Genomic DNA, 26,222 nt, shown 5'->3' with positions numbered 1-26,222 from the left:
TGAAAATAGGAGACGCGCATCTTATCACCTCCTATATCTGTTCCTATCTGCGAAAATGTCTGAAACTCGCCTCTTCGAGCCATTGAAGGTTGGCAACCTTCAATTTAACCACCGTGTGGTTATGGCGCCTCTGACCCGATTTAGGGCAAATGACGATCATGTTCCACTTCCCATCGTTCCGACCTATTATGGCCAGCGGGCTTCTGTGCCAGGGACATTCATCGTCAGTGAAGCGACCTTCATCTCTCCACGCGCTAGCGGCTATCCCAACGTCCCTGGAATCTGGAATCGTGAACAAATTGCCGCGTGGAAGGAAGTAACCGATGCTGTCCACAAGAAAGGCAGTACTATTTTCCTGCAGCTTTGGGCTCTTGGGCGCGTCGCTGTCCCTGAAATTGCCCAGGCCGAAGGGTTCGATGTGGTGAGCTCTAGCGCTACGCTTCTTGAGCCTGGAACGCCGGCACCAAGAGCCTTGAGTAAAGAGGAGATTCAGCTGTTTATTACCGAATACGTACAGGCTGCCCGGAATGCACTCGAAGCTGGATTCGACGGGGTGGAAATCCACGGTGCTGGCGGGTACCTGATTGACCAGTTCACGCAAGATAAATGCAACAACCGAGACGATGAGTATGGTGGGAGCATCGAGAACCGATCTCGGTTTATTCTTGAGGTTGCTAGTGCTGTGTCAAATGCTGTGGGCCCAGAAAGGGTTGGAATCCGTTTATCGCCATGGCAGAGGTACCAGGGGATGAGGATGGATGATCCAATCCCACAGTTCAAGTATGTCATCGAGCAGTTGAGCAAACTGGATCTAGCATATCTCCACCTGATTGAAGCACGCGTTTGTGGTAATGTCGACAGTGAAGATCGTGACAGAATTGATCCCTTTGTCCATGCATGGGGAAACGAAAACCCTGTGATTCTCGCGGGAGGATTCACCCCCGATTCAGCGAAAGCTACCGTGGACGAGGAATTCCGAGATAGGGATGTGATGATTGCCTTTGGGCGCCATTTCATCTCAAACCCCGACCTGCCATTCAAGATTCGAAGAGGCCTGGATCTGACCCCGTATAACCGGGACAGCTTTTACGTCCCTGAGTCCGGAGAAGGCTATGCCGATTACGGATTTGCCCCAGAGTTCCAAAGTGAGGTAGCCAGCGCTTGAGACTTTGGGGAGGGCTTTTCAGCCACCGATATTGTCATCTATGAGCATGGGATGGGTGAGGAAAGGTTTGATCCACGGATCAGATTATAAATCGTGTCAAAACTAGAATGTACGCTAGATAGAGATAGAAATAGAAATTTGGATATAGATATCGTGCCAAATTAACTCGGTCTGGAATTATCAATTAATTTCTTTGTATAACATCATGTCTAATTGCGTGCAATGGGTTGAGGACTAGTCTGGGGTTTCCCCACACGAGGAGCATCCTGCTTGTGTCTCCAAACTCGGCACGAACCGTTTAGATATTCTCGAGACGAGTTCCCTCTCGACCAGACAATATCGCCTACGTTTGGCCGCATGCCAACGGACCCGCAACTGTGCGTTCCCGATCACCGCATCAACGGCAGCACCACAAACGTCCCGCAGCCGCGGCCTGAGGACAACCAGTGGGTGAGTCTGAGCTTGTACAAAGTCTATAGTCCGAGCAATTTATAGGAACTGGTACTTTTATCGTTGAAAACACGAGTCGAAGTAAAAGCATTTCCTCGGCGAAAATGGTGGAGTGGATCCTTTCTCGCCTCGAGGTTATTCACAGTATAACTTGGTCAAGCAGCCACTCGTAAGAAGATGATTATTACAACCAAACAATTTCCACATTGCTCGGTACTCACATCAGTTGCACTCCGTTCCATCTAACATGTCCTGGAAAGATTCAAACCGCCATAAGCGCATCCTGCGCGACGCCGAAGCCGGCCGCTACGGGGTCATAGCCGCCATCGCCTACAACATCGAGCAAATCATAGGACTCATCCGCGCCGCAGAGACAGCGCGCTCACCATTAATCATTCAATTCTTCCCATGGGCTATCGAAGCCACCGACGGCTTGTTGGTGCGGACTGCAGCCGAGGCCGCAAGACGCGCAACCGTCCCCATCAGCATCCACCTAGACCACGCCCAGTCAGAATCTATTATCAAGCGTGCAGCAGAGCTTCCCTTTGATAGTATCATGGTGGACATGTCGCACTACGAGAAGGAGATTAACCTGCAGAAGACGCGCGACCTGGTGACATACTGTAATGACCGCCAGAAAGCTACCGAGGCTGAGCCGGGGAGAATTGAAGGAGGGGAGGACGGAGTTATGGATACTGCGGGACTGGAGGCTTGTATGACGACTGCTGATGAAGTGGATGAGTTTCTCAATACAGGTGTGGATGTGCTTGCACCTGCGTTTGGCAATGTGCATGGTGAATATGGGCCGCGCGGGCCGCAGCTTGATTTTAATAGGTGAGCATCTCTTTAGGTTGGTCCTGCTTTATGATATACTAATGTATTTATGATAGATTTCAGAATGTTCGCACCCAGGCGAACGGGAGAATCAATCTAGCTCTACACGGCACCAACGGGTTTGCCCCGGAGCTGATGAAGTGCTGCGTGGCCGCTGGTGTCACCAGGAGCAACGTCAACCGGCTTGTGTTGGACGACTACTATGACCATCTCCGGGCAAGCGTTGACAAGATGCCGCATACTCAGCTGATCGAGGAAGGTATTCAGAAAGTGGCAGATCTGACAGTGAAATGGATGGAGATCGCTGGGTCTGCGGGTAAGGCAAAAAGACAGAACTGTATATAGATACTCGAATGTTAGCTTTAATGAGTGCATCTTCTCATCAGAGTCCAATGAATAAAACTGGCGAAATTTATTCTATGTCAATTCTATCAATTACATGAAAAGCACTGCCACAAACTACTGCAATTTACTAAACATTCCCCCATCAGCCAACAGCCCTGTGGCATTCACATAACGACTCATCTCCTCGCAGGCCAGGAAAACTGCCGGCCCCGCCATATCTTCTGGATCACCAATCCGACCAAGCGGGATACGCTCTTCAAGCATAGCCTTCTTGGTAGGGTTCTTCATATCGTGGTCGGCCAACTGGGTGGCAATCGTGCCGGGCATGAGAGCATTGCACCGGATCTTGTCTCCACCCAGGGAAATCGCCATGGACTGCATCATAGAGAGAATAGCAGCCTTTGTTGGTGTGTAATGGGTCTGAAAACCGCCGCCGACCAGGGCGCTGACGGAGGAAATACCGATGATGGACCCGCCGTGGCCTTGCTCGACCATCTGGCGAGCGGCGGCCTGGCAGGAATAGAAGCAGCCTTTGACGTTCACGTCGACACTGTGATCGAGGAGGGATGGCTCGATTCTGGTGGTATTGTTAGCGCTTTGACTTTTTTTGTATCGAGGAATGGCGTAGGTAGGTACTAACTTGAGGAACTCTGCTTGCTTGAAGACACCCGCATTGGCGACAAAAATGTCCAGCTTCCCCCATTGCGATACAGCCTGCTTAACCAGGTTGGTGCTGGTGGAAGGATTTGTCACGTCGCCTGGGAGCTCTAGGATCTCGCCTGCCTTGATACCCGTATTCTTGATCGCCTTGACCTCCTCGAGAAGACTGTGACGGTGCTGCTCATCCTTTTCCAGACCGAGGTGATTGACGGCGACATTGCATCCTTGCGTGATGTATGCCAGAACAATTGCGCGACCGATTCCAGTGGTGCCACCGGTGATGGCGGCAGTCTTGCCTTTGAGCAAGTTCCAGGCGGGCAGGGCAGCCATTGTGGATGAGCGATGAGAAATGGACGACGAGTTGGGCAAAGAGGAGGGTTTCAGGAGTGAGAATCTGGTGTTGAGAGGTGATAAGGTGATAATCGTGAAGCTGCTGCATTTTTGACCGGCGTCTTGTTCCCCGCGTTGGAGAGGGATCCGCTGTCTCGTCTCGGGGGCGTTAGTTGCAGAGTTCGCCGTGTCGAGGGATTACCCACGCGGGGAGTGGATCGGCCACTGGCCATGCTATGCCCCGACCCGAGGATGGTCCAGAGTATTTGTTGACGCGGAGGGGCAGAGGGGCGTGTTTTCCGTCGTTTATAAAATAGATTCCCCTTCCTTAAATGATCTGTGATTCAATCGTACTCGCCTGATTCCATATCACTACTATCATCACAATGGCTCCCTCCGCGACAGAATCAGCTCCCCTCCAGGCGGACAACACCCCTCAGACCCAGATCGGTCTCAGCGGAAAGGTCATAGCAAGTATGCATACCAGGAATACTACAGAACTACAAAAAGAGCATCACTAATGTCCCATCCACAGTCACCGGTGCCAACCGCGGAATCGGTCTAGGCATCGCCGAGTGCTGCCTTTCCAATGGCGCAGCAAAGGTCTACTCCATCGACATTGGTGAGGCTGGAGACGAATTCGCTGCCGTGTCCAAGCGCTTCCCCGGCCAGCTGTTCGCTGTCACTGCCAATGTGACTGAAGAATCGACCATCACTGCTGCTATTGATAAGATCATTGATGAGGCCGGTGCTCTCCACGGCATGGTCGTCAACGCCGGACGCACCCACCACAAGGCCGCTCTCGACTTTACGAAGGAGGATATTGAGACCTTGTTCAATGTCAACCTCTTTGGTGCCTTTTACACCGCACGCGCCGCTGCTCGTGCTTTTATTAAGCTCGGAATTAAGGGCTCTGTTGTCTTCACAGCCTCCATGGCCTCTTACCGACCTAACAAGGTATGAAGAAGAGTAAATCCCGTTCTTTTGTAAATAATTACTAACAGTTCATCTCAGCGCGTCCCCTCCACCCCCTACGGTGCATCCAAAGCCGGCGTTCGCAACATGACCCACACCCTGGCAATGGAATGGGCGCAATACGGAATCCGTGTCAACAGCGTGTCCCCTGGCCTGGTCAAGACTGCCATGACATACTGGGTACCTCAGCAGCCTGACTGGGAGCAGCAGCTCAAGTACTATGGTGGATTCCCTCGGTTGGCGGAGGTACAGGAACTAGGCGGTGCCTACGTTTATCTCCTTAGTGACGCCGCCAGCTACACGACCTCTATTGATATTCCCGTGAACGGTGTTATTGGCAGTAAGTGTTTCCGTTACAAATGCTTGTGTGGATTCTATACTAACAGGTTGCAGTTTGCTAAATAAATAAATAAATAAAACGAATAGACCGCCCTGTATGGGTTTCATTGTACATGTGAATATGAATGTTTCTTAGTTCAATAGAATTTTGATCTTATTTGAGTTATATCATTGTCTTCGTAAATCTCCCACATGGCTCCCTGAATTCAGTGAAATGCCAATTTATGGCTCTCCCGAGCTCGAATTGCCCTGCATTCATGCCTTTAATATTATTTGATGCTGGTATACGAAAATCTTTGCCTAGACTCACAATATATTTCCACTCTGAAAAAGATATTTAGCAAGGTTCTGGTTATTATATAATACCACTGACAGGGTTATATTGTAGATGCCAGGCGTAATTAATAATAGCAGTCTTACACTTTCAAGGTTACACCTATTTTGAATTCTTCCTTTTGAAATACAAAGATAGAAACTTAGTATAACCCATTGGTGCTAGTTCATGAGATAAACAGTCCTCGCTCATTGTCGTATAGGCAGCAGTGTAACAGTGTAACGGGAGAGTGGCTTTACCCCCCACTTAGTTAGTAGAAACTGTTTCCTCATGCTCCGACTGAGCATTCCATGCCTTCTCCGCATCGGTCACAATCTTCCCGCCGTGACGAGCGGCGCCGAAGTTCGGGTTCTCGGCCATAAGCCTGGCAAAGTTGGACTCGGCCACCCAGACCCAGGGAGCTTTGGCTGCAAAGAGCAGGTCGATTTCCTCGAGTGTGCGCTGGCTGGATTCGGGGTACAGAGCCCATACTGGTTCTTGTTAGCGAGGCTAAAGGATAATATCATTATTTTTACTCACCGATTGGGATACTGATGAGATTGACAGCACCGAATACGTGCAGGGTGTTCTCGCCAATAGAGCCGAAAATATAAGGGAGCGCCAGGGTCAGCGATCTATTTGAATGTTAGCATCCATACTGAGAAATAACAAAATGGTAGACAAACCCATTACCCAAACTCCAGCCCACAACACCCCAGGCATTCCCCTTGGCTCGCACCTTGAGCGGAAAGATCTCTGCTGGGTACAGCCACGGAACAGTGAGCCACGTTGCACCAAAGACAAACGTGTACAGATAGACCATGGAGGTTGCGCCAATGCCCCAGGGGCCCTGGTTGTCGGGATGGTCTGTACCACCACGAGCAAGTCCTCCTGCAGCGAACATGGCAATTGCTTGTCCTGCCGCTCCCCACCAGAGGGTCCAGCGACGACCGATGCGATCGAGCGTGAAGACACAGAGAAGGGTTGCGAACGCGTAGAAGATGTTGTTCAGTCCCGAGATCCACATTGTCTTTTGGGAATCGAAGCCGGCGATTTTAAATATTGCTATAAGCCAATTAGAATTTGGATGGATTGAAGGGAGAACCGTAGAGACAACGTACTGGGAGCGTACATGGTGACACCCGCGATTCCTGACCAGCTTTGCAGAATCTGTAGCCAGACCACGAGCTGCACACGGCGAGCGATGTGCAAATCTCCATCACCAATGCCAAACAACATATGGAAGTAGGTGACGTTCTGCCCTGATTCATGCTCAAGCTCGACGATCGCCTCAATCTCACGCATTTCCTGGATGGCTGCGTGTTCGTTCGCGGACCCACGGAGGCGCTTGAGGACATAGAGTGCTTCGTCGCGACGGCCCATCATGCAGAGCCAACGCGGGGATTCGGGGAAGAACCAGCATGTTGTCACAAGGATAAGCAGCATGACTATCTGGAAGGCAACAGGGAATCGCCATTGGAACTGAGATGTGCCATCACTAATATAGCTGAGCCCGAAGCCCAGCCAGTAAGCCACCACCACCCCGACAATATTCAAGGTAAACTCCATGGCGATGAACATGCCGCGCGATTCATAGTCTGCAAGCTCGGAGCCGTAGACGGGGACGGTAGCGTTCAGCATGCCTGTTCCGACGCCGTTGATCAGACGGGACACGATCATCCACGTTGGGTTCATTGCGGTGCACTGTAGCGCGGCGCCGATGATACCCCAGACAGAACCGAACGCAAGGGAGTTGAGACGGCCGTATTTATCACTGACATACCCGCCGAGGAAGCATCCAACCAGGGTCCCTAGGTAGTAGACAGAGACGATCCCCCCCTGCAGCAGGGTGTTGGTTACAACAATTCTCCCATTCTCCTTATATCCCAATCCCATTTGATCCACGTACGCCTTGGAGTCGTTGACTCCACCCATCATTCCTTGGTCATAACCTTCATCCATCAGCACGAGTCATTCCAGTTGAATCATTTGCGGCTCACCGAAGAAAAAAATGGCGAGGCCAGCGAGGAGGTTAACTGCTATCAGGAGTGATCTCTTCTCCAGCTTGGAAGCGATCTTCCATTTCGCCCGCTCATCACTGAACTTTCCCAGCATGGCACCGTGGAAGAGGATAGGGGGTATTGGCAGTCAAAGAAGGAGGAAGAGAAAAAGCAAGTGAGAAATACCAAGATGGTCTCCGTGGCGGTTGATGTGTCATGATATAGGGGCATCGGGGGCTAATATACACATGGGCAAGACCATACACGCCCCGGATTTGTCCATTCAGGCGGCAAGACTGAAGATCGGCTCCCCGGATCAGAAAAAGAGGATGAGGGTGTGGAGTCAGTTGGGGTCAGCTAGGGGATGCTCGCGTCGAGTGTGCTCGCCTCGGGGGTATAGAATAGAAACGGAAACCTGATCCTATTGCTGGAACGCCATTGGATGGTTCGTCGTTTACAGCCTAAACTTCTGGATGATATTCTTGCAACGGCTATCCGAGATCATACGGCACACCGAATCGCCGACATTACTGCCAAGTATGTTGTTCCATACAGTACATTATCCAATTATGGTCATTTCTATGCTGCTCCGAGTCGCTTATCTACCAACTCCCGGTACTCGCGCTGCTTGGAGCACATGTCCAGGAATACCTCATACTTGGCCTGGAGAAGCCGCTGCTCGTCCGCATCAGCTGTAGGATCCACGCGTCGGCCAGGCTTGCTCATTTGATCCATGATTCCCCACAAGTCCTTCGACTTCGCCCCGGAGGCATTTGTGGCGGCCATAGCCGCGAGCATCGCCGCACCGTGGCAGACAGCGGCGTGGACGTATTCAGGAAGTACAACCGGCATTCAACAAGCAGAAGCGATCAAATGGACCAGGATGTCATTCTGCGTCTGGGAGCCTGACATGAAGACTGTCGAGATTCGGTGCCCGTGTTTGTTCATCGTGTCGACAATCTGACGTGTTTGCAGAGCGATAAACTCCAAGACGCTGTAATAATGGAGTGCAAGGTTCTTGAGTGACTGATCGCTTCTTAATCCAATGATTGCGCCGCTCATTTGCGGGTCTGCAATGGGAGACCGGTTTCCCCATAAGTCGCCGTAGAAAAAGAAGTGTTTGGCCAGCGCAGCCACATGGGCCACCTGGGCCTGCTTGGCTTCTTTACGAAGATACTCGTTTAGGAAGTTGTAGATATGCACACCGGCTTGCTTGGCTGCCGATTTTGCTGCCGAGTATGCGGGGTGGCTCTCAACAACATGTCGGATGAGCTCACCCGTTGCCGACTGGCCCCCTTCTGCAAGATATGCACCCGGGAAGAGGACGTCCCGGTACGGGCCCCAGATCCCAGGGACGAACAATTCATCATCCGACATGGCCAGATGGCATGTTGAGGTGCCGGCCACCACCGCCAGCCGATGAGAGACATGCTCCTTGTGGTCCGTCCCCTCGGCAAGTCCAAGGTCAGCCTTTGCACCGACAGTGCCAATCCAGCCTGCGTAGGCGTCTATTACGCCGCTGCCAACGGCGATTCCCGGTGAGAGCCCTAATCCAGCAGCGGCCTCTGCACTTAGCGGGCCCACGCACTCGCCTGCACTGAGATATACCCCATTCTGAGACATTTACATGTTAGCCTGTGTAGCTGATAAACAGGGAGCCCGAGAGGAAAATCAACCTTGCAGTTTATACCGCCAAGTCTAGCAAAGCCATCAGCTGCAAGATCCTCCAGGCCGATTGACGTCAAAAAGTCCAGTTGCCAGCCCTCTTCGCCTCGGTCTGTACCGGATACAAGATAGCCCTGCTTGCAGATCACGCTGCAGTAGCTGCGAGACTCCCTTCCAGTTGCCAAGTGGGTTAGAGCATCTGCAAGGTCATAAAATTTGCAGTTCCGAAACAGGCTGGCATCCATATGCCTCTTCAGCCAGAGGATCTTGGGCATCTCCATTTCAACCGACATGCCCCCACCCACATACTGGAGTACAGGGTGGCGAGTCGCATTAATGGACTTTGTCTCTTCAACAGCACGGTGGTCGAGCCATAGGATTACATTCCGGTCATTACTCGAGTCCAACCCGCTGACAGAAACTGGGCTGTCGGTGTCGTTGCTGAAGACGGCAAGGGAGCAAGTCGCATCGAACGCAAGGCCGCGGATTTTGGACGGTGGCACGCCACATTGCTGGACTGCCTGCTTGACTGCCGTGCAGATACTCTCCCAGATGTTGGCGGTTGATTGCTCGTAGAACTCCGGGCTCGGTTGCCATGTTTTGATCTCCTGCGATGCGAGACCGACGATGCTGCCTGTGTGATCGATGACGCAGGCACGGGCACTGCCTGTTCCTACATCGACTCCGATGTAGTGATCTCCGTGCTTGAAGCTGACCATATTGGCTCTCGAGAAAACAGAGGTAAGGGGGCACTTGAGTATATCGAGCAGGAACACCAAGGAATCGTTGAAGGTGGGAATACAGCGGGTTTTCAGCGACTTCTACTCAGTCGGTCTTTTAAAGGCATTTAAATCAATAATATCTACTTCTCTCGCGCCCATACTTCGTGTATACTCTCGCCTGGAGTTGATGATATCCGAGTCTAGAGTCCTGGAGAGGCAGTGGGGAACCCCCGAGACGAGGCAGATTCCCGAGGCGGAGGATATGCACGAGCCGGTGATCGCACAGCTGGTATAACCCATATGGTTATCTGGACCATACTGAGTCTATGAACGAGGAGAAGAATTCACAAGTCAATTGGAATATAAATACATCCCACTGTCTTTCTAGGGCTTAACATACTAATTGTTCAATTTTTGGCATTTCTCTCAAAATGGTCCTCTGTAAACCCAATGATGCCCCGGTGCAAAAGCTCTTCGATCTGACCGGCAAGGTCGTCGCCATCACCGGTATGTTACTTTTATTTGAAGAGGGGTCTTCGCTGACAACTTAGGCGGCGGGCGAGGAATCGGTCTAGCTGTGGCTACTGCATACGCTGAGGCCGGGGCCCAGGTATGCTAATAACTAGCCCCTACAATGAGACTGATCCGTACTAACACCCCCAGATTGCCCTTCTCTACCGCACAACGACAACCACCGTAAAGACAGCAGAAAACATCGCTTCGGAATACCAGACCAAAGCCCGCGCCTACCAGGCCGATGTCACAGTGCCAAAGGAAATCGGCGCAGCGATTGACCAGATCGTCCAGGACTTTGGCAAGCTGGACGTGATTGTGGCGAATGCAGGGATCTGCTCTGAGCATGCGGCAGAGGAGTACACCCCTGAGGAGTTCCAAGAGATCATGAACGTCAATGTCAATGGTGCTTTCTACACTGCACAGGCTGCGGCAAGGGTCTTCAAGAAGCAAGGTTTCGGAAATGTGGTTATCACGGCGTCAGTTAGTGCGACGCTTGTGAATACACCTCAGCGACAGGCTTCAGTATGTATCTCTTTCCTGCCTTGCATAAATCAACCACGGTTAGAGCTATTTAGACTAATCTATCGCAGTATAATGCATCAAAAGCGGGGGTGCTGCAACTGGCCAAGTCACTGGCCGTGGAGTGGGTAGACTTTTGCCGTGTCAACTGCGTCTCGCCGGGCTATACACAGACTCAGATCATGGAGTATGCGTCCAAAGAGATGCTGGACAAGTGGTTGGCTCAGATTCCGGCCCGTCGGTTTGCATCGCCATATGAGCTCAAGGGAGTAAGTATCTAAAATGTCTTTTCTAGTTTGGGTTTGGCTAACATGGGTCCCAGGTGTACCTCTTCTGTGCTTCGGATGCGTCTAGTTATATGACGGGTTCGAATATTGTCGTTGATGGTGGATTTACTTTGCCTTGAGTTTAAATAATACATACGTATGGTTAGACAAAATGGAACCGGTGGATAGGATCTTAGACGACGCAGCGATACGCGATAATGTAGTGATCCTTTATTTTTTGACAATGCAGTATAGAAAGACAGCCTAATATCGCTAGTAATTTTTATAGTCGAACTGGGTTTCGGTACTTATTTGTACCAAGCTTGGTCTGATATTACAAGTAGGAAAGCGCTTTTTTTTTGGCCTCTGCAATTCAGAATGGAAAGTCCAATCCCAGCTGCTCTTTTAATAAAAGCGTTTCTCTTAGTATCAACTGGCAGCCTTGTAGTTACAACACATTCACACGAAAAGTGGCACACGGAGTGACCATACGAATATTGAGCTTCAATATATCAGCTTCCTATAGAGTTATTCGTACGAATGCAACGACTAAGAGATGTAGAGCAAGAATTGATAAAGGAATGCATTTCAAATTCTATTAGCTTATTGTACTCATTTTTCCCAATACCTATAACTAGTGTGTCTTCCCTCTCTTGGTCCCCTCAATCCCCTCCAGATCACTGTACAACCGCCACTCATAGTCCAAGCTGGGATCATTGAAGCGAGCCTTCGCATCCAAAGTAGCGATCCGGGCCATGTCCTCGGGCTGCAGCTCGAAATCAGCCTCCAAGTTCTGGTCAATCTGCCAGTCCACAACACTCTTGGGAATGACAGAGCGGCCGCTGTTGATACCCCATGCAAGCACTACCTGCACCGGCGTCTTGCCGTACTTCTCGCCGATCTCCTTTAGTAGCGGCTGGTCGATGACTCGCATCATATGCGCAATCTCCTTTGACCATCCGGTCTGGCGGTAGAAGTCGTTCATGTTGCCTAGCGGGCTGAACTGGACGACGTGGATACCCTTGTTCTTCAGCCACTCGTTGAATCCCTTCTGCTGTAAATAGGGGTGTCCTTCCATTTGATGAACAGCGGGGACCTGAGGAGAGAATATTATTAGTCTTAGGCATCTTGGGAAGCCGATTGACTAGACTTACTGTAGAAGACTCCTTGATCAGCGCCTCGATCTCGCCCTTGCTGAAGTTCGAAACCCCAATGGCCTTGACCTTGTTGGTCTTGGTCAACTTCTCCATCGCTTTCCACGTATCGACAAAACTCGTCTCGCCGTGGATCATCCTGCCCTCAGCATCGCGTGGGAATCGGTCCGGTCCACGCTTGAAGGTGCAGGGGTAATGCATCAGCAGCAGGTCGACATAAGGGGTATCCAAGTCACGGAGAGAGTCGTCCAGCGCACGCTCCACATCATCAGGGTGGTAATCATTACACCACAGTTTTGTGCCAACAAAAACCTCCTCCCGGGGGACGCCGCTCTTTTTGATTCCCTTCCCGACCTGCGTTTCGACATCGTAGACCCGTGCCGTGTCGATCAGGCGCATCCCCTTCTGCAGGGCGCGGCTGACGGTCTCTTCCTGGGACTCTGCATCCTGGAATGTGCCGAAGCCCAGAGCTGGGATCTTGGCTCCCGTGTTGAGTGTGTAAGAGGTTGCGCGGGTGGCTAGAGTCCGCGAAGAGTGCTGTCGCAGGGGGGACAAGGAGTTTCTGAGTGCAGCGCGGGCTGCTCCGCTTGCGAGGGATGCCATGGTTGTGGCGTTAGGAGAGGAAAGAATAGCTGGCCGCTGGGCAGCTTTCCCCAGTCGCACTGGCGGGGTTTAAATGGATATCACCGTGGACGGAGCTGTGGCTGTCGCGCGGGGGCAGTGGGGATAGACCCGTGTCGAGATGCCTCGAGACGAGCAGTGCCAAGGCATCCTTCCTGAGGCATAAATATCGTATTAGTTAATTTTAAGTGTACTGCGGTTTTTCACTCATGGTTAAATATTAGACAGTAAAAAATGGTGAATATTGAGATCAGACGGAGAATCCAATCAAACAGGCATGACTTGAGGGCATCATGTATACTGTGAGGGAAACCCATGATGGGTCACCCACTGATCCTTACTGAGCTGGGAAGAGGTCCATTATATGGAGGGCTTTGCATTCACATCAAGCGATGGCTATTCGAAAGTTTTCTCTGCTAAAACGCAGGGCTTACCAACATACAACAAACATATGATCCATCTGATATCCTATACTGAGCTATAAAGTCATCCTCAGGCAGCAAGGATGAATCACATACTCTTGTTTCAGCTTTGGCTTGGCATTCACGGTGCAGGTCTTGCTACCACAAGGGTGGGAACACAGCTGCAGGAATAAGTCAACGCCTTCGTTTTGGTAATTTTGGGGATCACCAAGGATAGGAATAGCTTTCTGAAGGAGTAGGAAGACTTTCAAAACATTGATGTGGTTGTGATTACGACACAAGAGGAGCAACGTACTGCTATATATAATCGAACAATCTAGGCTGCTTTCAGCATTTAGAACTTCAGTAGATTGTCTGATAAGTCTCGATGCGTCTAGGCACTGAAAGTACAAATCAAAATATCACAATATAGTCCTCCCAGACTCACAGCTGCACCGGAGAGGTTATCGTAGCCAGAGGTAAAAATATACGGTCGGAGTGAGAAGTAGGTGCACCTCCACATAATTCATTATTGCTGGGCGAGCGGCTTCCCACTGCCATTTTATATACGTAGTCTATATTTGCATCTATTATCTATTTTGGCCGACAACTCTATAGGCATTGTTGCTGGCATATTAGGAGGTACCCTCCCTGGTCGCTCCGTCACCCTCCTTAGCCCCCTCAGCCACCGTGTTCTGACCTTCTGCTTCATGCACCTGGTCACCGACAGTCGACTCAGAAGTCGTACTCTCCGTAGACTCCGACAGGCTACGTCGCTGGGTTTCATCTTGGACACCCCCAGAAACAGCCCCAGCCTCTTCATCCGTAGTCTGATTCTTCTTCACATCAAACGCGGGCGCGAACTTACTCCTCACCCGAATCTGCTTTCCGTACTTATAGAACAGGAACGGGATGATTCCGAGCACAGTCGCAACACCACCGATGAGACTGCCCCCGCCTCCAATTCCCATGGCTGTGAACATCTGGTTTGTGAAGAGGGGTGCGGCGGCTCCGCATGCGGATCGCGCGATGGTGTTCGCTGCGATTGCCGAGGCGGCGTACATTAGATAACAATCGACGAGGTAGTTTAGATATGAGACGAAAATGAGCAGGAGGCAACTTGAGAGGAAACATCCGGCGAGGGTGGGGACGATCCAGTGGACGTAACTGACATCCCAGTTAGTAATGTTGTCTCTTGATAATGAAAGGAATGGTAAAAGCTTACTTATATTCAGCCGACCAGGCAAACCAGAACATGGTAGCCGGAAAGCCAACACCGCCAATCATCGCGAGGGTGAGTCTGTCCTCGGGAACGGTATCCTCTATCTTCTTCTCGCCGCGTTCAATCCTGCGTTGTCGAATATGCGTATCCGCTAACACAACCAGACCTCCGATTAGAGCCCCGACGACGGTTCCAATCAAAGGAAGCTCGCCCACGCCGGAGTTCCACCCGCGCCGTTCTTGGAATACAATCGGGTAGATGCTGAAAAGCATATAGAGAAGGGTATATACCACAGCCATATAAATCGCACAGAGGAGCGAAATCGGGTCGAAGAGAATAATCCACGGCCGGGTGAGTGCGACCTTATAAATTCCCACAAGTGTCCGATCACTATCCTCGGCCTGCGCCTTGACGTTCTCATACCCCGGGATCTTGGCCTTGCGGATGCGTTTTGCTTTGTTGCAGAGAACGATCGGCGCGTATGTCTCTGGGATCGTAAGCATGAGGATAGCCGTAGCTCCGCCTAGCCAGAGGAGGACGTAGAAGCTCCATCGCCAGTCTTTTTCTAGCTCGAGGAAGCCGGCGATGACGGGGCCCAGGGCTGGTCCGACGTAGACCATTGCTGAGAACCCGGCCATGGCGTTGGAGCGCTGCAGTGGATCCCATAGATCTGCTAGGACGCCCGGGGAGTTGCTCAAGGGTGCCGAGACGAATGTGCCTGTTAGGAACCGTCCGACGAGCAGGGCGCCTAGGTTCGGAGCGAAAGCGCATAGGAAGTTGAAAGCGAGGTATAGAGCGAAGGTGATATAGAAGATCCATCGACGGCCGTAGAACTCGCTTAGTGGGGCAAATATCAGAGGGCCAGCGCAGTAACCGAGGAGGAAGAGGGTGATTGTCAGGCCTGCGACCTCCGTCGACACCTCGAAGTGCTCGGAGATGGAGCCAAAGCAGCCACTGGGTGAGCTGGAGGCGAAGGTCGCATTTACGACGAGCAAGACGGCGGTGACGGTGATGGCGACGCGACGAGGCAGAGACCAGTTGCGGGGGTTCTCGATGTCCCCTGGCGCGAAGTCGATATATCCATCTGCGTTTACATACGGTGAAGAGTCATGGCGAAGGTCGCGGGTTCGATAGGGCTTGTTGACCGCGTAGGACAGGACGCGGGAGATTGCAGTCATGGCGACATTTGGTGGGCGAAGGTGTCTGGAAAGAGAAGAGATTTAAATGCGATGACGAGATTTCTCATCACTGATCATCGCACTAAGAATTCGCATCAAAAAGTGAGCAAATATAAGCTCAACAAGACAATCTCCGTTATCTCCGCAGTGGCGCTGACTTGCCGGTTACCCGATCCCCACTTGCCATGACATAAGCAGTCGCTATGTATACTTTCAGAGGCATAAAAGAACATTCACATGCATCACATATTGTATCTATATCACATCCATAAGGCACTTTGCAATGCATCATAATATGATAAGATCCGATCTCCTTACTTTATCGTGGACATGCAAGTTGTGACAGTGACTCATCGCGCATAGCCCGAGCTGTTGTGTGACACTGACGCAAGAATATGTCCGACCTGCAGCAAGAGAAAACGAAATCGGATCAGCGGACAATATCCCCGAGTATAGGGCATCATAGAACCCGGGAAATTGGCCATACCACTGTCTGATTGATCATTTGTCTTCCCTACTCCCCAAAATCATTACACTTGTCATATTTTTGAAACATATATAAAATGATGCCTGGGGTAACATAATTTGCAGGGATTATGGGAATCTTAGAGAGTCGAGAACATATGGAGCGACTCTGCATCATATTAATACATGGACATTTAAGGCTCTCATAAGCCTAAACTGATTCATAAGAGGCCAAGCATATACCAGCGATTTATGAAATATCAGTCGGTATACTTTCACGTTCTCTCATAGGTAGAAGAGCTAACATAATACATCCACGGTTCATCTATACTAGGATATATATTTCCGCAGGGCTGACGGAGATCGCTGTGTGAATGACAGCTGATACCTTCGCCGTGGTGGTGGGAAAACCTTGTTACTCATAATATCAGCCTTGAATTGACAAAGATGTTGAGAGAAATAGAGATTATTTAATAAAAATTAAACGAATATACCAAGAAGTAAGTATTAAAGCATGGCGACAGCATTTCGCGAACACACTCGTAGATGTAGATAGTAGTATCGGGAATAGGGTTCGGAATATCGACGACAATACAGAGATAGACTCAGACGAACCACCTTGACTTCAATATTTGCATATTGTGAGGCTAAAATAGAGAAGATCAAGTCGATGATCAGCTCTGGGAATGAAACTCATCCAAGCAAAACCAAAATTCATTGCGACTTCAAGTAAGCCCCTCATAGCAAAGGACAATAAACCAGGCTTGCACCTCGAATTATACATGGGAAATACCAGAAGACTTTGAAGGAATTAATTCAAATACATATTGCGAGTTATATACTACAAATCAGCACAGAAACGACAGTCACTAAAACATCATCATCCCAGCACCAACAGCCTGAAGCCCGAACAGCCCCCAGACCACAGCCCCAGAAAGTCCCAAACGCCCAGACGTTGCCCCGTTTGTATCAGCGTCCGTCTCCTTTCCGTCCGTCTCCTCTGAACCCTTAGAAGTAGAAGTCGAGCTAGACTCCTCCTTAGACGTAGCAGTGGCAGTGGGATATGCCGTCCCAGTCGCAGAGGCACTGGTGTTCCCCGAGCACCAGACATCCTCCCACTTCACACCCGCATCATAGAGACAATCGGTGAGACTCTGGATGGATTGATCCAGTGCAGGGGCGTAGAGAGCACAGTCATCGTGGTAGGTGCGGACGGCGGCGGGGGCGGCGCAGTCTGAGAAGAGGGACTTGTAGTCTTTGTCTTTGTTGTTTGGTGTCCCGCATGCTGCGTCCTTTATGGGAAGTTCGTACATTGCTGACCCGGTACAGGTGGAGGCTGCTGTTGTGGTGGTGGAGGACATTGTGGATGCGATGATATTGTAATGATTGAATAGTACGTGGGTTCTGGTAGGTCGGCGAGTTATTTAAACGAATGGATGGTGGCAGGCTTATTAAAAAACTATGGAAACAAAAATATGGAATTTGGACAGTTTTGAGTGCAGAAAGCGAGTTTTATAGAAGGCATCTCTATGCCGGCTATTTTTAGCTGGCGCAGTTTATCCCGGGGGGTGATGCTTCGGCGATGAACGCACGGCCAAGCTTAGTGGGTCATTTACCACGAAACTAGGCCAATGAGCGTGTTGGCAGGGCTGAAGATATTTTGATTTGTTTATGCAAAATACTACGGCTTATCTGTAAGGGTTCGACATGAAATACGCCGATAAGGACATCGGATATACATATTGCTATAAGGATCAAGAAGTACTGAATTGGCTCTATATAACGAATGACATGGTCAGGAATTGCAAGACCAGAACTAGATTTCCAACACAGCCTTCGTCTTAACCAAGACACCCAATAAGGCACTCCGAAAGGACCTAAACATATGAATGTCCTCCACTAAATGTAGCGGGTTTCGCGATCATTTGCACTTGCCCTGGGGCTGGTCAGGAGTTTTCTAGACACGATGTCCATTAGCATTTGATCAATTCAACTCAAGGGTTCTTGTTGGCTAAACTTACAATGCAAAGTCCCGAAGCGCAGACTCCCATGCTTCCATCAGGCTTGCAGGGTGCGCCGGAGGGCAGCTACAGTGAGATTAGCTTATGCGTTGCCATCAAATTAAAAATATCGAACCTTGGCGGCCTGGACGGTGACGGCTCCAATGAGGGCGGTGGCAATGTAGAGGAACTTCATCTTGGGGGTTCAAAATAATTTGATGTACTGGCTTTGGAAATGAGATGAGTTGTTTGAATGTTGTTGAGGTAGTTCACGTCCTGGGTGACGGCTGTAGAGAATTTATATTTCTCTTCTGGCCTCCAGTGGTCGTATATGCCGACCCAGAATGTTAACGATCTACTGTACAGAGAGTAGCTGCCCATCACACCGCATACTTGTGGGTACCTCTTGTATGCCAGCTCAAAAAAATCGGCGAAACAATCCGATTGATTGTAGTATACCCCATAGGTTCCACTGATTAAGACGTAAGGTCGGTGTAGTCGAAAAGAATAGAATAAGCATGTTTGATGTAGACCAAGAGGTCCGGAATAATCTAGCCTTATATGTTAGAAGACACTGTATTTTCACCACCCGCCACACGTTCAGCTGCTACACTGCATCCAGTCTGCGTCTTCAGGAGGTGCTAGTATATTTGCCGATGCTTAAAAGGCGGCCGTTGACGTGTTGTATTCCGATATGGAGGCATTCGGTATACTCGCCTCGGTTCCAGTCAACTACCACTACAACCATCCTGATTCGAACGTATACCACACAAGAAAGCCTTTTATTGACCTATGTCCTCTCCAAATTGGCATTACTGTCTATATCCGCTTCCAGGACTTTGCGGACGCAATGGAACCTTATCGCGGGAACCAAGGTGACGAGGACTGGAAGACGAAGCTCCTTGTCGGCTGCCTGCAAAAGATCAACTGGGGCCCACCGTTCCTGGCTCCATTCTCGAACCATGATAGCCTAGCTATTGAGCTACAGGGCAAAGGTTTTCCACAGTCTCCCCTTTCAGCATTAAACGACAAAGCTGAACAATGGCACCGAGCCGCGCGAAAATCCAACGCGCGCTTACAGCGGCCAGAATATTTATACGAGCGGAAGATGAACCTCGGAGAATGTGCTCTGTTTGATAATACAAGGACCTTGAATTCGCGTCGTGCGTTTGAGATGCAGGATGTGGGTAAGGCACGGTGGTTAAGGGGGACTTGTGTGGATAAGGATCCCTGTCTCAATAAACTGCGTGTTTTGCAAAGCAAGTTCGGATAGTGACTCGGCATGATCATGAGGGGATACATGAATGAGTTAGTTGCCTAGGAGATTAACGCTAGGATGGTATCTCGTTCCAGCCCCAGAAGTACCTGCCCGTTTATATGTAGTGCAATGCAGAAAGTATAATAAGAACTGGCCGTGTGATATTCTAGCAAGAACCGAGGACAACCACCACAATCTTCAAGCAGGATACCGCGCATTGCTTCTCCATGACATGCCAGTCACGATGCTGGGCCCTGTCGCGAGAAAATCTTCGAAAGATCATTCTCACTCCAGTACATTTCGGGTCGCAATCCAGAAAGCTTCCAAGCCCCCTCAACTCTCTTGTACCAATGTTGTATGTTACCATATCCATGGGCGTGGTAAGCCACAGTCGCAAGAGTATCGTCCGAGTAGCGCTGGTGCGCAGCGCGAATCTGATGAATGGCTGTAATCTCATCTTCAGACACATACTCGTACGAGACAGCCCCGAGAAGGTGCTGAGTGCGGACGAGCGGGTCTCCGACAAAGTCTGGGGAGCTCATCCACGCGATGAAAGCGTCGGATTCCATATCCGGCGTGCTGGGCTGTCCGAGCATGCTGTAATCTACCTTTGGAGACGTTAGCTTTAAGATGCGATGTCCATAATTTATTAATATTACCAGGAGCTTAGGCGTTAGAATATTTCGCAGTCGATCCCAGTCCTGCGTCCGATTAGCGTTATCGTTTGCAGTAGTAAATGGGGTAATTACTTTTTTGTCAATGCTGTCTGCCCACTCGAACGCCAGGGCTTTCCAGGCGAGGTAATCTGTAGAATGTCAGGAAATAGGACAGAAGATGCTTCGGACGAGTCACCTTGAAATCCGATGTTTTCCATCTTCAAACAACAACAGGCACGAGCGAGCCAGTAAGCATGTACAAGGTCTATTAAAGTCCACCTGGGGAATAAAGGCCAGATAAATGATAAAAGGTGGAGGACGCGTAAGACTAACGAGGAGTTAACGGAGCTGCGGTAATAAACCCAACGGATTAATTCTGTGGCCATGCAAACCTTCTTTCTACGGTGTGTAAGCCCTAATAATCCAACACTTTCCAAAAATATCACCTGGCGATGTAACCAACATTTGGAAAGGAAAGTCCTTGGAAATGATTCTTCATGAGTTGATGGGGACCTGTCGTAAACACTAGGCACTGGAATTACACAGTTAGAAGGCTGTTGAAGATAGATATCATCCCAAAAGTAAATCAAATACCAAGCAACGAGCCAGTCCTTGGTGCTGTTGGCTCTGCCATAACGACCCGAATGGGCACAGACCATCGTGACTAGGCCGTTATGAGGAAGGGGCTTCGTATTGCGTTTCCCAACTCCTGCCTAACATCTCGACTCTGTGATTGGATGTCTTTCCTGGGGCAGAGGGCGCAGTTCCATTGGATTGAGCTGGTGCTATCCAATGAAGTCGCGATGTTATGGAATGTATATTGACTGGATTAATATAAGTCGAATTAGTCAACACTACAGGAATTAACTAACTAAATCATTACCTCACAGCAACAATAACACCCTCACCGTTCCCTGGACCGCCTGGAGGTTGATGAAATGATATATCTGTCAGTCCCACTGAATGTAGCAACTCGCGCCACTGCAACTCTGTTCTCTCCAAAGCCCCAACCTGAACCATCATTAACATACTTAAGCAAGCTAGATTGTAGTCACAATCTGTATCCGGGATGATGTTCTCGTTAATAACCAAACGTGAGTACCCCGGTTCCATGGAGTCGACAATTTGAAGTAGGATTTCCCGTGCCTGAGTATCAGACCAGTCATGTAATATCCAATGGAGATAGTACACCCTTGCGCCTTTTACCGGTTGGGGCTGGAAGAAGTCATGGGCCATTAACTCGGTGGCGTCCGGGGCATTGGTTATACTTGAGATGACATGAGGGAGGTCCTGCAGAATGCACCGACCTGCATCAGGAAACTTACTCTTAAAGGCGATGGTATAGTGTCCCTCACCGCCGCCAATATCCACGAGCATCGTACTGTGTTCCTCGTTTTTCCTGAACCCATCGAGGATAATACCGCTAACATCGAACCAGTCAGCCCAGCAAGGCGTCTTCTGCTGTTTGATCGTCATGAACTGCTGGAAGTCCTGCGCCAATGAAGTATTTTGTCCCAGCCAGTCCCAGTAGCTGAGTTTAGTCTTCTGTGCGAGTTGGAATGGAGTGTCTTCTACACAGCTTGGGAACTGGTTGCCGTTGCGGCGAAAGAATTCGGGCCCGTACGTAGCGCAGGGTTGACCGATATCGAAGCTGCAAATGTCAGAATCAAATCGCGCAGGATTAGAAGGGCCTCACGTTGCTCTGGTTGTAGCCTCCATAATTGGATCTGCCATGACGGTGGTCAGAGCAGAGGGCTTGTACAGCTGTACCCCCGCTTCAAGAACGTAGCCTGTGGCTGACAGGACTTTCATGACTTGGCCTGAGCAGGGGGATATTTAGACCATGGGAGATGGAAGACGGGGAGAGAGAGCATACCGACGACAATCGGACTAGCCCCGGCCTTTTCTGCAATCTCTTTGGTAGTGATTCCTTCGACATTGGGGTCGTTGATTGATGTGAAAACGCCCAGCTGGACACCCATGCGAAGCGCCATAGGGGTGACTATGTTCTGCAAGGACGAGGGTAAGTTAGGCTTATTGGCAGATCCAGTTACGGCGAATTTGCATACGACTGATACATCCTGGATGGCCTTTTCCACAGGAGAGGACAGTGCCTCTACCAAGCCTTTCGCGGCATTTAGAGCTTCAATTCGGGCAGTCTCATCAATGGATTCCTTTCTCAACTTCACGGTCTCTGTGAGAGTCACAATGTCGCTGGATAACGACACACCAGCCATGATAATTGCGAGGCGAATACTAGGATCAGAAATGAAAGAGAAAAGTGGAAAGTGCAGAGGGGCGGAAAAGAACAAAGAATTTATGACAGACACCAAGAGCGTGGGCTGTTTCATTAGCAGCTAGTAACAGCGCTATCACGTATTAGCCGGTTAATATTCCCTGCAACTTATTCCCTGCGACTCGCGGGCAGACTGCATCGAACGGTCCGGACTCAAATAGTTTGGCCACGATGCAACCACCGAGATCCAGTACGTTGGAACCGAGATTGAAGGAATTAATCCATGCCAGCGCTGTGTATTTAACCGCTGCCCGCCCCTGCTGGCCAACGCAGGCAGGCGCAGGTCGGGACAGCAGAGATGGACTCCTCTTATTGTGGTGATTCGTTGATGGGGGTTTCCATTGCTGTTATGCCCGTCCAGATCCTCCTTGTGGCCGGTCGGTTCTATACCAGGCGTGTTCAAGGAATTGCGTGCACGGCGGACGACTATTTAATGATTCCCGCTATGGTAGCCCTGCCCCGCCTTGTTGAATACATTGTTTCTGACAGTTTTTCTCGAAGATAGGAAGCCTTGGACAGTCGGTCCTGTTTATAGTGTGTATGGCGTCTACTCCGATTTCATTAGCCCGACTGACCGCACAAGTACTCAAGATTGCGGGACTGGGATACCATTTTGAGTACATCCAGAAAACGGCACCCGACAAACTCGTCGCTCTGCAAAAGGTTACCTTCGCCGTATTCCTATACAGCTGCTAATTTGTAGGCGCAATGCTGACCAGTACTCAGGGGATATTCGCCTCCCAGATCATGAATTATCCCTTCATTGTGACCCCAGCAAAAATCTCAATCCTCCTCTTCTACAACAGGATCTTCCGCACCCCGAAATTTCATGTCTTGTCGTACGCCATGGTGTCCATCCTGATAGGCACAGGCGTTGGCGTCTTCTTCTCCGCCATTTTGCAATGTTCGCCCGTGCAATTCGCCTGGGATAAGAGCATAAAGGGAGGAAAGTGCTTCAATCAGACCGCTTTCTTCCGCTATGTCTCCCTTCCACAGATTTTAACAGATGCCGTTATCCTGATTATGCCACTTCCGTTTGTTTGGAAACTGCAAACAAGAATGATGCAAAAGGTTGCGCTGACAGGCGTGTTTCTGCTTGGAGGGCTGTACGTATCTCCACCGATTTAGGAAACAGTCTCAGGCTCGCTAATCTCGGCATTCAATACAGCGGAGTTCTAGCAAGTATCCTCCGCATGGCTATCTTCTTCCAGGAGGAGATTCTAAGCGATCCAACTTGTAAAAGCGTCTTCTAAATATATCCCCAGTATCAATTGAACTCGACTAACAACATGTCGTACGCAGGGGTCTCAGTCAAGCTGGGCATATGGTGTGTCTTGGAATCGGCCATTATCATTATCGCTGCTTCCCTCCCGCCGGTATGGCCGCTGGTGGCACGAGTATTTCCTCAAAGGCTCACGAGGTGGAAGCGAAATGCATCTAATCGTTCGAGACAATTCGGCGGCGTACCGGGCGATATCGCACTGAAGCGCACGAGTAATGGGTTTTCGCGATTGGGGGAGAGCGATAGTAGCAAAGGTAGGTTGGACAACCCAGACACGGATAATAGTTCTGTGAGGTAAAGGGTGTTTACCTTACAGCTGGTTGTTAGCAATGACAGAAGCGTAAGTTATAGGACGAATATCGAATAACCTGACAACTTGTGTTTGGCCTATATTAGGAGAGCTATATCAGATACCTTGAATATTTCTACCTGAGGAGCAAGTACGGTCGCTGTTGCGCAAAACAGTCCGACCGCCATGAAAGCCTGAAGGCTATGATCCGTAATTTAAATGACATAAATCTCCACAGCGAATAGAAATCACCACGCAACAGCAGCAGCCTGCGCAGGCGCACACGGAAGCCCGTCGCAGAACGCCCTATCCTCCTTGGTCACAGCATCTGTAGTCGGATTCTGACTAGCAGGCCAGATCTGGTGCCCTGCAGTCTTTTCCTGCTCTGCGTGCTCTTTAACAATCTCACGGGTCCTCGACTGCATATGGAGCACCGCACTCTCCACGCGAGGGTGCATTTGACCGTTGACGAAGAGGCCACGCTCCATGTTCCTCTGCACACCACATGCGAGACCCTTGTCTTCATTCATGACCTGTTTATAGAGAGTGTCGATCTTTTCGAACAGTTCCGGTTTGGCGTTCTTGTTGCGGAAGATCTGATAGTGCATTTTGGTTCGCGAGGCGGATTGGGGGAGGAATCTCTGTAGCATGATATAGTTGGGACTGCCAGGTCAGTTCCAGTCCGTCGTAGGTTGGTTTGAAGGTAAGGGAGACTTACAGAATGTTGGTGGATACGTTAGGAAAGTAGTACGTTGTGCAAATCTGGAGACCTTCCCTCTTCTGCTCCTCATTCTGCGCAGACACAGAGACAACGTAGCCGTCCTTTGAATCCTGAGTGAGCGTCTCGACATCGAACAAGGTCGGGATAGTGGGGTGTGAAGTGGGACAGTGGTAACATTCGTTGAAATTGTCCGAGCAGAGTTTCCAGTTTGTATCTGCGTCAATTTCGAATTCATGATTGAATACGTAGTCAGAGAGATTATATCCATCATATCTCTTCTGCTCGTCAATACCGTCAAACTCCTTCTCCCAGGACTCAGGGTCCTCGTCTGCATCCAGATTCACCCAAATAAAGCCGAGTTTATCCTTCCTCAGATGGATCTTGAATAGACCATTCTGGGCTTTATCAAACCCTTCCACATCATCATACCACGGCGCCTTGGTGAGCTTGCCATCCAAAGCATACGACCACCCGTGATACTTGCACGACAGGATCTGGTTACGACCGCATGGCTTATCAACAACAGCATAAGCGCGGTGTCGACACGTATTATGGAAGGCGTGGAATTCTCCCTTGCGGTCCTTCGATATGACATATTCATACCCGACAATCTCGAACCTTACCCAGTCGCCGGTATTGGGCAACCGTACTTCGTGGGTGACTAACATCCATTTCTTGCTGAATATGGCGCGCCGCTCGAGTTCGAACATGTCAGGTGAGGTATACCATGTAGCTGGGAGGGCCCTAATCGGCTCCTTCTTGCCGTCTGTGTACGGGCTGGTACACATGGGGCCTCGCGTGTTTCGCTTGTGGGACATGGTGTCTGAGAGTAAATGTTTGAAGGGTGCTACCACGAAGTACGGTTTTGATAACGATTCCGCTGTTGAGATAGAATGGGAACAAGCAGATATGGGCTGATCGCGAAGCTGCCTTTATACTACAGTTGCCAACATTCATGCCAGCATATCTTCCAGAGCCTATTGCTGGAACACACCTATCTCAGGACCTATTTACCCAGAACGGTATACTGAATGAGCACCTGTCGTTTCCGCCACGGAGTCTATCAGCCCGGCCATCGGGTTCTGAACCCGAGTGTCCGTGAAGAGCCGAAAAGCGCAATCATCTCCGAAAGGATCTGGTGGATTGCCAGAATACCTGACTCGCTGGCGTAAGGGCCATTTACTACTTTTGAATGAAAATGCTCGCACATAGGAGCCGTAGCGCATATTGAGCGGCCCAAACTTTATCACAGACTTGGATGTCAAAATCTATGATGTGCCTCAGAGGTTGAGGAACGGATAGGCTGGACTTACAGCCTTCTAAGGGACGGCGATTCAGGCCGTTACACAGGAAATTTCGGATTTGCACGGATTAATATGGACCATAATCCAATAGTGGTGGGCATTTAGCAATCATCACAGTACAATCCAGGATGGTCCAAAACGATGGAACTTACTGTTTCTCACCGTGGTTGCAGTTGATTACACTAATTGTCATACTGGTAAACGTGTCATGCACTGGAGGGATAGTGTCTTGAAGAAAATTGACCAGGGGCATCAGACATCTAAATAGGCTGACGA

At 50.0% G+C, this 26,222-nt stretch overlaps 15 protein-coding genes across 15 annotated transcripts; 6 read left to right on the top strand and 9 right to left on the bottom strand.

The window, feature by feature from the left end:
- Window positions 1-29: 29 nt before the first annotated feature.
- ASPVEDRAFT_178817 (alkene reductase) lies at window positions 30-1,260 on the top strand. Its single transcript, XM_040808825.1, has one exon. It carries the CDS (start codon window positions 56-58, stop codon window positions 1,163-1,165), a length of 1,110 nt encoding a protein of 369 aa, XP_040673657.1. The 5' UTR covers window positions 30-55; the 3' UTR covers window positions 1,166-1,260.
- A 602-nt stretch (window positions 1,261-1,862) lies between these two features.
- ASPVEDRAFT_142866 (class II fructose-bisphosphate aldolase) lies at window positions 1,863-2,794 on the top strand (the record flags this gene model as incomplete). The annotated part of the gene is made up of 2 exons (XM_040807878.1): window positions 1,863-2,449; window positions 2,506-2,794. 2 exons carry the CDS (start codon window positions 1,863-1,865, stop codon window positions 2,792-2,794), a joined length of 876 nt encoding a protein of 291 aa, XP_040673656.1.
- A 44-nt stretch (window positions 2,795-2,838) lies between these two features.
- On the bottom strand, window positions 2,839-3,879 carry ASPVEDRAFT_155640 (SDR family NAD(P)-dependent oxidoreductase). The gene is made up of 2 exons (XM_040808476.1): window positions 3,435-3,879; window positions 2,839-3,371 (listed from the first exon to the last, which is right to left on the bottom strand). The coding sequence occupies exons 1-2, from the start codon at window positions 3,782-3,784 to the stop codon at window positions 2,909-2,911; spliced, it is 813 nt and encodes a 270-aa protein (XP_040673655.1). The 5' UTR covers window positions 3,785-3,879; the 3' UTR covers window positions 2,839-2,908.
- A 291-nt stretch (window positions 3,880-4,170) lies between these two features.
- ASPVEDRAFT_142804 (uncharacterized protein) lies at window positions 4,171-6,550 on the top strand (the record flags this gene model as incomplete). Its single annotated transcript, XM_040807871.1, has 4 exons — window positions 4,171-4,258; window positions 4,320-4,741; window positions 4,799-5,099; window positions 6,510-6,550. The coding sequence occupies 4 exons, from the start codon at window positions 4,171-4,173 to the stop codon at window positions 6,548-6,550; spliced, it is 852 nt and encodes a 283-aa protein (XP_040673654.1).
- Window positions 6,551-7,453: 903 nt separating this feature from the next.
- Window positions 7,454-9,795, bottom strand: ASPVEDRAFT_57123 (FGGY-family carbohydrate kinase; the record flags this gene model as incomplete). Its single annotated transcript, XM_040815301.1, has 4 exons — window positions 7,454-7,487; window positions 8,010-8,167; window positions 8,291-9,025; window positions 9,088-9,795. 4 exons carry the CDS (start codon window positions 9,793-9,795, stop codon window positions 7,454-7,456), a joined length of 1,635 nt encoding a protein of 544 aa, XP_040673653.1.
- A 434-nt stretch (window positions 9,796-10,229) lies between these two features.
- On the top strand, window positions 10,230-11,239 carry ASPVEDRAFT_89121 (uncharacterized protein; the record flags this gene model as incomplete). The annotated part of the gene is made up of 5 exons (XM_040818519.1): window positions 10,230-10,305; window positions 10,350-10,408; window positions 10,462-10,836; window positions 10,905-11,102; window positions 11,156-11,239. 5 exons carry the CDS (start codon window positions 10,230-10,232, stop codon window positions 11,237-11,239), a joined length of 792 nt encoding a protein of 263 aa, XP_040673652.1.
- Window positions 11,240-11,699: 460 nt separating this feature from the next.
- ASPVEDRAFT_202991 (aldo/keto reductase) lies at window positions 11,700-13,191 on the bottom strand. The gene is made up of 2 exons (XM_040809393.1): window positions 12,254-13,191; window positions 11,700-12,195 (listed from the first exon to the last, which is right to left on the bottom strand). Exons 1-2 carry the CDS (start codon window positions 12,854-12,856, stop codon window positions 11,734-11,736), a joined length of 1,065 nt encoding a protein of 354 aa, XP_040673651.1. The 5' UTR covers window positions 12,857-13,191; the 3' UTR covers window positions 11,700-11,733.
- Window positions 13,192-13,769: 578 nt separating this feature from the next.
- Window positions 13,770-15,784, bottom strand: ASPVEDRAFT_178807 (MFS transporter). Its single transcript, XM_040808824.1, has 2 exons — window positions 14,501-15,784; window positions 13,770-14,442 (listed from the first exon to the last, which is right to left on the bottom strand). The coding sequence occupies exons 1-2, from the start codon at window positions 15,673-15,675 to the stop codon at window positions 13,911-13,913; spliced, it is 1,707 nt and encodes a 568-aa protein (XP_040673650.1). The 5' UTR covers window positions 15,676-15,784; the 3' UTR covers window positions 13,770-13,910.
- Window positions 15,785-16,969: 1,185 nt separating this feature from the next.
- Window positions 16,970-17,579, bottom strand: ASPVEDRAFT_47078 (uncharacterized protein). Its single transcript, XM_040813699.1, has one exon. The coding sequence runs from the start codon at window positions 17,499-17,501 to the stop codon at window positions 17,010-17,012; it is 492 nt and encodes a 163-aa protein (XP_040673649.1). The 5' UTR covers window positions 17,502-17,579; the 3' UTR covers window positions 16,970-17,009.
- A 482-nt stretch (window positions 17,580-18,061) lies between these two features.
- On the bottom strand, window positions 18,062-18,336 carry ASPVEDRAFT_89117 (uncharacterized protein; the record flags this gene model as incomplete). Its single annotated transcript, XM_040818517.1, has 3 exons — window positions 18,062-18,097; window positions 18,162-18,227; window positions 18,277-18,336. 3 exons carry the CDS (start codon window positions 18,334-18,336, stop codon window positions 18,062-18,064), a joined length of 162 nt encoding a protein of 53 aa, XP_040673648.1.
- A 498-nt stretch (window positions 18,337-18,834) lies between these two features.
- ASPVEDRAFT_34062 (uncharacterized protein) lies at window positions 18,835-19,413 on the top strand (the record flags this gene model as incomplete). The annotated part of the gene is made up of 1 exon (XM_040810817.1): window positions 18,835-19,413. One exon carries the CDS (start codon window positions 18,835-18,837, stop codon window positions 19,411-19,413), a length of 579 nt encoding a protein of 192 aa, XP_040673647.1.
- On the bottom strand, window positions 19,258-20,384 carry ASPVEDRAFT_47077 (uncharacterized protein). The gene is made up of 4 exons (XM_040813698.1): window positions 20,251-20,384; window positions 20,148-20,203; window positions 20,058-20,099; window positions 19,258-20,006 (listed from the first exon to the last, which is right to left on the bottom strand). Exons 1-4 carry the CDS (start codon window positions 20,270-20,272, stop codon window positions 19,638-19,640), a joined length of 489 nt encoding a protein of 162 aa, XP_040673646.1. The 5' UTR covers window positions 20,273-20,384; the 3' UTR covers window positions 19,258-19,637.
- A 490-nt stretch (window positions 20,385-20,874) lies between these two features.
- ASPVEDRAFT_47076 (uncharacterized protein) lies at window positions 20,875-22,346 on the bottom strand. Its single transcript, XM_040813697.1, has 4 exons — window positions 22,124-22,346; window positions 21,931-22,063; window positions 21,751-21,874; window positions 20,875-21,705 (listed from the first exon to the last, which is right to left on the bottom strand). The coding sequence occupies exons 1-4, from the start codon at window positions 22,289-22,291 to the stop codon at window positions 20,934-20,936; spliced, it is 1,197 nt and encodes a 398-aa protein (XP_040673645.1). The 5' UTR covers window positions 22,292-22,346; the 3' UTR covers window positions 20,875-20,933.
- A 302-nt stretch (window positions 22,347-22,648) lies between these two features.
- Window positions 22,649-23,930, top strand: ASPVEDRAFT_143353 (uncharacterized protein; the record flags this gene model as incomplete). Its single annotated transcript, XM_040807906.1, has 6 exons — window positions 22,649-22,798; window positions 22,852-22,888; window positions 22,934-23,013; window positions 23,077-23,456; window positions 23,519-23,586; window positions 23,653-23,930. 6 exons carry the CDS (start codon window positions 22,649-22,651, stop codon window positions 23,928-23,930), a joined length of 993 nt encoding a protein of 330 aa, XP_040673644.1.
- Window positions 23,931-24,169: 239 nt separating this feature from the next.
- Window positions 24,170-25,430, bottom strand: ASPVEDRAFT_142788 (aromatic ring-hydroxylating oxygenase subunit alpha; the record flags this gene model as incomplete). The annotated part of the gene is made up of 2 exons (XM_040807869.1): window positions 24,170-24,584; window positions 24,640-25,430. 2 exons carry the CDS (start codon window positions 25,428-25,430, stop codon window positions 24,170-24,172), a joined length of 1,206 nt encoding a protein of 401 aa, XP_040673643.1.
- Window positions 25,431-26,222: the final 792 nt, after the last annotated feature.

This window comes from Aspergillus versicolor, assembly GCF_001890125.1.
Source record: "Aspergillus versicolor CBS 583.65 unplaced genomic scaffold ASPVEscaffold_14, whole genome shotgun sequence".
Taxonomy (NCBI): Eukaryota; Fungi; Ascomycota; class Eurotiomycetes; order Eurotiales; family Aspergillaceae; genus Aspergillus; species Aspergillus versicolor.
The sequence above is the reverse complement of the archived record's forward strand: the minus strand, read 5'-3'. Positions and strand labels throughout refer to the sequence as shown.

What these genes read in the sequence shown, in the direction of transcription:
- ASPVEDRAFT_47077 (XM_040813698.1), bottom strand. Translation starts at nt 20,272, where the DNA reads ATGGAAAACATCGGATTTCAAG. An exon ending in GGAAAACATCGGATTTCAAG is followed by an intron (nt 20,204 to 20,250) that starts GTGACTCGTCCG and finishes GACATTCTACAG; the next exon opens with ATTACCTCGCCTGGAAAGCC. An exon ending in TTCTAACGCCTAAGCTCCTG is followed by an intron (nt 20,007 to 20,057) that starts GTAATATTAATA and finishes ACGTCTCCAAAG; the next exon opens with GTAGATTACAGCATGCTCGG.
- ASPVEDRAFT_178817 (XM_040808825.1), top strand. Translation starts at nt 56, where the DNA reads ATGTCTGAAACTCGCCTCTTCGAGCCATTGAAGGTTGGCAACCTTCAA.
- ASPVEDRAFT_202991 (XM_040809393.1), bottom strand. Translation starts at nt 12,856, where the DNA reads ATGGCATCCCTCGCAAGCGGAGCAGCCCGCGCTGCACTCAGAAACTCC. An exon ending in TGATCAAGGAGTCTTCTACA is followed by an intron (nt 12,196 to 12,253) that starts GTAAGTCTAGTC and finishes TTCTCTCCTCAG; the next exon opens with GTCCCCGCTGTTCATCAAAT.
- ASPVEDRAFT_47076 (XM_040813697.1), bottom strand. Translation starts at nt 22,291, where the DNA reads ATGGCTGGTGTGTCGTTATCCAGCGACATTGTGACTCTCACAGAGACC. An exon ending in GGCTAGTCCGATTGTCGTCG is followed by an intron (nt 21,875 to 21,930) that starts GTATGCTCTCTC and finishes CCCCCTGCTCAG; the next exon opens with GCCAAGTCATGAAAGTCCTG. An exon ending in GAGGCTACAACCAGAGCAAC is followed by an intron (nt 21,706 to 21,750) that starts GTGAGGCCCTTC and finishes TGACATTTGCAG; the next exon opens with CTTCGATATCGGTCAACCCT.
- ASPVEDRAFT_178807 (XM_040808824.1), bottom strand. Translation starts at nt 15,675, where the DNA reads ATGACTGCAATCTCCCGCGTCCTGTCCTACGCGGTCAACAAGCCCTAT. An exon ending in GCCTGGTCGGCTGAATATAA is followed by an intron (nt 14,443 to 14,500) that starts GTAAGCTTTTAC and finishes CTGGGATGTCAG; the next exon opens with TTACGTCCACTGGATCGTCC.
- ASPVEDRAFT_155640 (XM_040808476.1), bottom strand. Translation starts at nt 3,784, where the DNA reads ATGGCTGCCCTGCCCGCCTGGAACTTGCTCAAAGGCAAGACTGCCGCC. An exon ending in AAGCAAGCAGAGTTCCTCAA is followed by an intron (nt 3,372 to 3,434) that starts GTTAGTACCTAC and finishes CAATACCACCAG; the next exon opens with AATCGAGCCATCCCTCCTCG.
- ASPVEDRAFT_47078 (XM_040813699.1), bottom strand. Translation starts at nt 17,501, where the DNA reads ATGTCCTCCACCACCACAACAGCAGCCTCCACCTGTACCGGGTCAGCA.